The sequence below is a fragment of the Dipodomys merriami genome, unplaced genomic scaffold (assembly GCF_024711535.1).
Source record: "Dipodomys merriami isolate MVZ:Mamm:240054 unplaced genomic scaffold, mDipMer1.0.p SCAF_164, whole genome shotgun sequence".
NCBI lineage: Eukaryota > Metazoa > Chordata > Mammalia > Rodentia > Heteromyidae > Dipodomys > Dipodomys merriami.
This window is the reverse complement of record NW_027202982.1, coordinates 254,835-262,554: the sequence shown is the minus strand read 5'-3', so window position 1 is coordinate 262,554 and position 7,720 is coordinate 254,835. Positions and strand designations below refer to the sequence as shown.

The window sequence follows — 7,720 nt, the reverse complement described above, 5'->3', positions numbered from 1 at the left end:
CCATACTGACTTCCTTAGTAGTTACACAAGTCTACATTCCCCACCAACATTTGTAGTATTGTTCCCTCTTTGGCTATATGCTCAACATCTTTTATTGTTAGGGATTTTTAGATGGTTTTTTGTTTGTTTTTTGATAATAGCCATTCTAATTGGGATGAGGTAGAATCTCAATATTGATTTGATTTGTATTCCTTTTATAGCTAGGAATGTGGAACACCTCTTCATGTGTCTATGGGCCATTCATGTTTCTTTTTGATAGAAATCGCTCTTTAAATCTCTAGCTGGCTAGTCATTTCTTTGAGGTTTTGTTTTGGGTAGGTTTAATTTGTTTAGCTGTGCTTACATTTTAGATAGGAGGCACTAGTCAGATGAAATGCAAATAAAGATCTTATCCCATTCTGTGGGCTATTTGTCTTGCTACTGTGTCCTTTGCCGTGCAGAAGCTCTTCAGTTTTTTCAGTTCCATTCATCTAGTTATTATTTAACTTGTGGTGATTCTGGGTCTTTATTTAGGAATTTTGTCCTATACCAAGGAGCCTTCCTGCTTCTCCTATCCCTTCCAGTAATATTTCCAGGGTGTCTGGTGTTCCATTGACGTCTTTGATCTAATGGGAACTGACTCTTGTGCGATGTGTTATGGAAGGATCTAACTTCAGTTTTCTGCATGTGGATAGCCAATACTGCCAGCACTATTTGAGGCACAGGCTGTCTTTCTTCCATCCTGTGTTTCTACTTCCATTCTGATCTTTTCAATGAACCACTTCTTCTGCAACAATATATTATTCAGTCTCCATGAGTTATAGAGATTTTATGATGACTGGTTGGTGTGTGAGTGTCTGTGTGTGTGTGTGTGTGTGTGTGTGTGTGTGTGTGTGTGTGTGTGTGTGTGTTTGGTCAATAATGGTGGGGTGAACTCTGGGCCTGGGTGCCGTCCCTCACCTCTTCAGCTCAAGGCTAGCACCCTACCACTTGAGCCACAGAGCTACTTATGCCTTTTTTCTGCTTATGTGGTGCTGAGGAATGTAACCCAGGGCCTCATGCATGCAAGGTAAGTGCTCTACCACTGAGCCACCTTCCCAGCCCACAATGACTGTTTATATTGAACTATAGTAATACAGCATGTGGTCTGAGAGAATGCTGGGAATAATTTTAATATTTCAGAACTTGTGCAGACTTTCTGCACAGACGTACATGTTATTTGTTTTGGAAAATATTCCATGTGCTTCTCAGAAAAATATGTATTCTGATGATGCCTGGTCAAATATTATGTAGATGTCTGTGAAGTCTAGTCAGTCAATGCAGATATTTAGGGGATTTAGTTCTGAGGCTTTTCTGTTACACTTTATGGGTTCATTTATCCAGTGCAACAGTGGTGGGTTAAAATCACCAACAATTACTATTTTTGATTCTATGGGGTATTTTTATGTCCTGTAGTTTTAGTTTGATGAAGTTGGGTGCTCTGGTATTTGTGAATAGAGATTTAGAATTGTTAGAAACTTCTAGAAGAGATTCCTTTATTAGTTTGTAATGCCCTTTGTCTCTTCTAATTTTAAATTGAAATCTATTTTTCTGATATTATTATTGCTATTCCAACCTGTTTATGGGAGCAATTTTCTTGAAAAGTTTTATTCCAGTCTTTCACATTCAAAATGTTTGTTTTTCTTGGTAAGATGTGTCTTGCACATGGATAGATCTTGCTCTTTTATCCTACTGGTGAATCTATGTCATTGAATTAAAGAGTTAAGTCTATTAACATTGAGAGTGAGGACTGAGAAGTGTTTGGTAATCCTGCCATGTTATCCACCTTTTTAGGGACTCTGCCTTGACATTTCTCACTGTATTTCTCTGGTTTTCTGATAAACAGCCATATCTCTGCCATGACTTAGATTCCTATCTTCAATTAACTCCACAGAAAAAAGAGGAAAGTAGTGTTGTGATTCAAATGTTGGAGCAAAAGCATTGAGGAAAAGAAGCTCAAGGACACTGGCCATGCCCTCAATTCAAGTGGTGAGATGAACAATAAAAAAAGACAGGAAGGAAGGGAGGGAGGAAGGGAGGGAGGGAGGGAGGGACGAAGGGAGGGAGGGAGGGAGGGAGGGAGGGAGGGAGGGAGGGAGGGAGGGAGGGAGGGAGGGAAATAATTTTCTAGAGAAGTGTTTGTGGATGCTATAAGATTGGGCTGGCTGATGTTCTTGGAATATTTGCAGGCTCAAGGTAGTGAAATATCTGTGGATATTTCTCAAAGGGTTAACAAATAAGGGCCGAAGTATGGTGTGTGTGTGTGTGTGTGTGTGTGTGTGTGTGTGTGTGTGTGTGTGTGTGTGTGTGTTTTACACATTTGAAATGGAAGCTGGACCCAGTGAGACCTGCTGATAATCCTATCAGTCTGGGTAGAATCTCTGTTTCAAGTAATCTAGACCATTAGACCCAGCCAAGGTGTGGTGGGTGTTACTCTGAAATCCCATCAAAATCTGCTCTCTCATTGGTAGATACACAGAGGGTAGGGTGGGACTGGGGTATAAAGATGTCAAAGGGCCAGAAAAGAGTAGAGGCCTGGAGTCTGCCTTGAGTGCCTGGCCCTGCTCGGATTCAGAGGGTCCTGCACACCTGGTCCACATCTGCTCCACTTCTGGCCGTGAAGATGAGCCACAGGCCCCCACCCTCGCTCCAGTATCTGGCCATGCAGAGCCTGCTGAGCAACCAGGCCCTGGCCATCTCTGTCCTGGAGGATCTACCAGTGTTGCTGTTCCCTTTGCTGTTTGTGGAGGTCTATGCCAGGGCCCACACAGAGATGCTGAAGGCCCTGGTGCAGGCCTGGCCCTTCTCCTGCCTCCCCCTGGGCGACCTGGAAGAGTCTCCAGACATGGAAACCTTGAATGCTGTCCTGGCTGGTCTCGACCTTCTACTGGCCAAGAAGGAGGGCCCCAGTCGGTGGAAACTGCAAGTCCTCGACCTGCGGAATGAGCACACAAAGATCTGGATACAGGGCTACCCTTCAATGGCCCGAATCTCTTATCCAGATGTCCTGACTGACAAACCAACAGAGAACTGTAATTCAATGACGACTGAAGAGCAGCCCTTGATTTTACTCATGGACCTGACCATCAAACATGGCACCCAGGATGCTTTCCAAGGCCACATGCTCCAGTGGGCCAGGGAGAGGGGAGAACGTGTCCAGCTATGCTCCAGGAAGCTGCGGATTCTGTCTGGCTCCTTCTCTGAAATCCAGAAGTCTCTGCGTGTGGTGAGGCTGGAATCCATCCAGGAGCTAAAGGTGAATAAATTCTGGCATCGAGAAACCATGAAAAAAGTTGCCCCTTACCTAAGTCAGATGAAGAACCTTCGCATCCTCCAATTCTCCAGTATGAGACTGAACGTCACTTGCAGACACAAGAATTTCTCATATTCCTACAAATATGCTGTACATCTGGCACAGCTGCATCATCTGCAGGAGCTGCATGTGCACGACGTCTTCTTCCTTTATGGACAGCTGCCCACCATCCTCAGGAACCTCACCCTTTTGAAGACCTTGTCTCTGATTTCGTGTCCACTGAAGGAGGCTGACTTGTGGTTCCTGTCCCAGTGTCCCTGCTCCAGGCAATTCAAGCACCTGCCTCTGAGGAGTTTGCCCCTGGGCAACTTCAGTCCTGAGCCCCTGAGAGTGCTACTGGAGCACGCGGCCGGCACCCTGGAGACCCTGGCCCTGGAGGACTGTGCCATCACGGATTCCCAGCTCTTGTGCATGCTGCCCGCCCTGAGCCAGTGCTCCTAGCTCAGCTTCTTCAGTTTCTATGGAAACCACATCTCTATTTCTGTCCTGCAGAGCCTCCTGAGCCACACAGCCAGACTGGAATGTTTGAGACAAGGGATCTATCCTGCCCCTCTGGAGTGCTACCCCCGTAATGAACGGTGGGTAGAGGACTTCGAATCTGAGAGATTTGCCCAGGTTCAGGCTCGGTTGGAGCAGTCATTGAGAGACATGGTGACTACTCAGAAGGTCCAGATCTGTATCGATTTCTGTCATCTTCACAAATACTGGACCTTTTACACCCTGGGGCCTGATGGATACTGGGTGGTCACCGTCGAGAATCTTCCTGGCCTTTCTGCTCTTCCTCTGTAGTCAGGAGCCTCTCCTGGGCTCTCATCTGAGCACTCCAAAATGAAAGTTGGGGTTGGGATTGTGGCTCAGTGATAGAGCGCTCACCTGGCTTGCATGAAGCCCTTGTTTGATTCATCAGTACCACATACACAGAAAAAGGTGGAAGTGGCAATGTTGTTCATGTGGCAGAGTATTAACCTTAAGCAAAAGAAGCTCAGAGACAGTGTCTAGGTCCTTATTTCAAGTCAAAATAAGAAATAAAAGACAAAATGAAAGATCTGACATAAGAGCATTCTCCAGGAGCACCGTCCCTAACATTCAGAATGGGTGGAAGAGAGAGAACCTCTGTTTCTGGATGTTTCATTTCTATGTTGGGCTACATGGGCACACATTATCAGGAATCTGTAGTCGATTCATCCTGGAAAGAATTGGACTATGACCTTGTTTTTCTAAATGATTGTGAGCAACTGGCTCATGTTCTAGGGCAGTCCTTGACTGTTCACAATTTACTGTATTAATGAATCAATAAAGTCATTTCCAAAATAATACGTACAATGTTATTATTTCTCAGCACCAAAGTGTACAGGTTTCTGAGAGGAGACTGCCATGTGGTTCAGGCAGAAGGGAGTTCATTAGGGAGAGCCCATCTTGTGGCTTTCATGATCTGTTGGTGTGCAGAAAGCCAACTTAGGGCAGGGAAGATGGGGTATGGCTACCAATGTAGAAGTGACCCATTAGCATGGGGTCCTCCCAGTACTCCCAGGTACACCAGTTACCTGGGTTTATAGTGCTGGTCAGGGACTTATAGGTTGGTCTGCCTGATGTCCCTTGGGGATAACAAAGGATTGTGCGTCCACACAGGCTTTCCCCTGGAGAAGAGAGAAGAGAAGGGTCCATTGTTCCCTGAGCAGGCTTGGAGCACCAAATCTCTATAGCTACTTCCTGCCAGCAGGTGGAGTTAAGCTTGGGGATAGAAGGCAGAGGTGACATGTGGTCCAGGAGGAGGCAGCAGTAACCGTTCCTGGGTGGTGAACACATGTAAGCATCCTAGGCTGAAATCTGAAAGAAGTCTTATGAGGCAGAGACTGAACAGTAAGTCAAAACATTACTAGAGGGCACACAAACATAGAGGGACCGGCAGCCATCCAATCACAGTGTAAAGGGCAAACGGTGGATGATCTGGCAAGTCCCTCTCTCTTGCAATCCAGGTGGCCCTGTGACTGGTGGATCAGGTCCCTGACTACTTCTGACTGACTAATATCCAGCAACTGCATAGGGGAGAGCAAAATGGACTGGTTATAATAACCACTCCGAAGCTAGGGCTGGATTGCAGTGGTTAAGGTCCCAGTGAGAGGCCTTGATCTTACCATACCTGGACTATAGATACCTGGATTACAGATGTTTGAACTACAGAGTATGTATGGGAGACCCAGTATAAGTAGATGTAGAAGGTATCAAGGTCAGAGTGTAAGTTTCTGTCCACTTACAAGAAAGATGGGTATGGGCATTAAATAGGCATACTTGTAAATATTTTCTTTTGACCTCCTGGCTCTGGTGAGTTTTGAAGGGCAAGCACAGAGTGACTCCATTTAGCATCTCACACCATCCACTCTCATTTGTGCAGTTTTCTCCAAGTGCCTCGGGGTAGACTTTATCACCAGGACAGCTCTGTCCTGGGGGTCTAGAAGGTCTCTTCTTGCTAGGTGCTGAGATGGCATGTCCCATGGTGGATAGGGAGTGACTGACAGATCAAGTGAGCATTGATGCCAAGAGGCCCTTTTCATTTCCAATTGAAGCAATGAGGAGAACTTCATAAATCATTTTTTAAGCAAGGCTTACCTGGAACTTATTAACAATAAAAGTTAAGTTTGACCAAAAAATATTGGTAAGAGTTGTTTATCTTTCTGTGGGTCTGACTGTAAATGCTGCAGAGGATCAAATCTGTGACAACAAATCTCAATCGTGGTCATGATGAGAGTTTAGAAACCACAACTTATTGAACTGATTAAATTTAGCTGAATATAGCCCTGTAGATTACTAATTAAGATTGAAACCATTGTTGGCACTGCATCCACTGTACCTTACATACTCGGGGAAACAGACCTTAAACAATGGAAAATAACATTTGAGTTATAGGTGTTTATTTGGAGGACCCCAAGACTCACCCTAAGTCTCTCTAACCAAAAAGAGAGAAAGGAGAATCCACACCCCCTAAACCCCCAAGAGACCTCCAACAGCAAAACAACTGAGTAAGAGAGAATCACAGGAACAGACGGAGAAAAGAAGGGTGGGGGAGCAAGTCAACTGTGCACACAAAGAGGGACCTCCCTGTGTACACATGGCGGGAACATGTTTCAGCACCCCAGGCCTGGACAGCGCCCCGCAGCTGCTCAGCATCTCAGCACCATCAGGGATCTGCGGGAACCCTGATGTAGAAGAGTCCCACCTGGATGGCACAGACAGGCTGAGACCAGGAGTGCAGCACCTCCCACAGCACACTGGTCAGTCCACAACCGGTCCCAGGACCCTGTGTATCCTGCCGGGGGGGGGGGCTCCTCCATAGAGGCCAACACTGGCGGTGACCAACAGGGCTTACTGGACCCCCACTGCCCTGCACAGGAAGGACTGCCACACTGTAAGGGGACAGAAAGGACAGAAGCTTTCTCCACCACTACCCCCACCCAAACCTGCCAAGCTGGGGAGCTGAGCTGCACTCAAACCTGGCAAAGCTCATAGACAGGTGTCCACCCCTCCCTTGCTAGCTGGGATGCCCAGCAGCAGAGGATGTCCATTTCCTCCCCCCCACCCCCGCACCCAGGGCACCGATGTGTGCGCCACACCAGGCAGCAACCCCATGGCTGGAGGCCTGGGCCTCTCTCCTCACAGGATCTGCCCACCCGGGGCACCTGAATTCCAGCTCCTGCAGGGAAAGAGCATACCGGACCCAGCGGCCAGCACACCCCCACGGGTGTGGTGTGTGATGAAATCCCTGTCCAGTCTGGAGTGCCATGAGTGTGAGTGCTGACTGTGGGCGGAGCATGCCCGTACGCATAAGAAGCAAGGGATCAAGCACCCCTGGAGAGGAGAGAAACTACCCAGGGCCAAGACACACACAACCAAAAACACACCCAGTGTACCCATCACAAGCCCAACCCTTCTGAAAGTAATTACTACCTTGGAAAACCCATCAACCCGCTCATTCTTGGCTACAGACCGGGCAGAATTCCTTTCAGCCAGCCTGAGACTGGAGATCACCACTGACAACCAACCGGGAACAAACCCAGAACCAAGCAGAGGCTGCCACCCATTGACCAAAAACAGTCAGAGTTTGGGCTTTGACTCTGCTAATCCCCAGATCCTCGGGTGAACATCGCAGCAATAAAATTATAAAACGCATGAATAGTCAAGAGAGAAAAACAACGCCATAGCCAGCAGCAACTCAGAAAAGAACTCTAGTGAGAGTGAAGAAGAAATGGAGGACAAATGATCAATGAAAGAGATGATGAAGGAATTGTCCAAAGAAATAGGGTGATGAATAGATCCATGATTCAAATACAAAGAAGAGGTAGCTAAAGAATTTCAAGAGATGCAGTCAAGAATAGACATGGTACATAGCTGTTA

At 46.8% G+C, this 7,720-nt stretch overlaps 1 protein-coding gene across 1 annotated transcript; it reads left to right on the top strand.

Annotated features, from left to right (window-relative positions):
- The first annotated feature begins 2,641 nt into the window (after positions 1 to 2,641).
- On the top strand, positions 2,642 to 3,772 carry LOC138828783 (PRAME family member 12-like). The gene has a single exon (XM_070024923.1). It carries the CDS (start codon positions 2,642 to 2,644, stop codon positions 3,770 to 3,772), a length of 1,131 nt encoding a protein of 376 aa, XP_069881024.1.
- Positions 3,773 to 7,720: the final 3,948 nt, after the last annotated feature.

Excerpts from the sequence above, each read along its gene's own strand:
- LOC138828783 (XM_070024923.1), top strand. The coding sequence starts at position 2,642 with ATGAGCCACAGGCCCCCACCCTCGCTCCAGTATCTGGCCATGCAGAGC.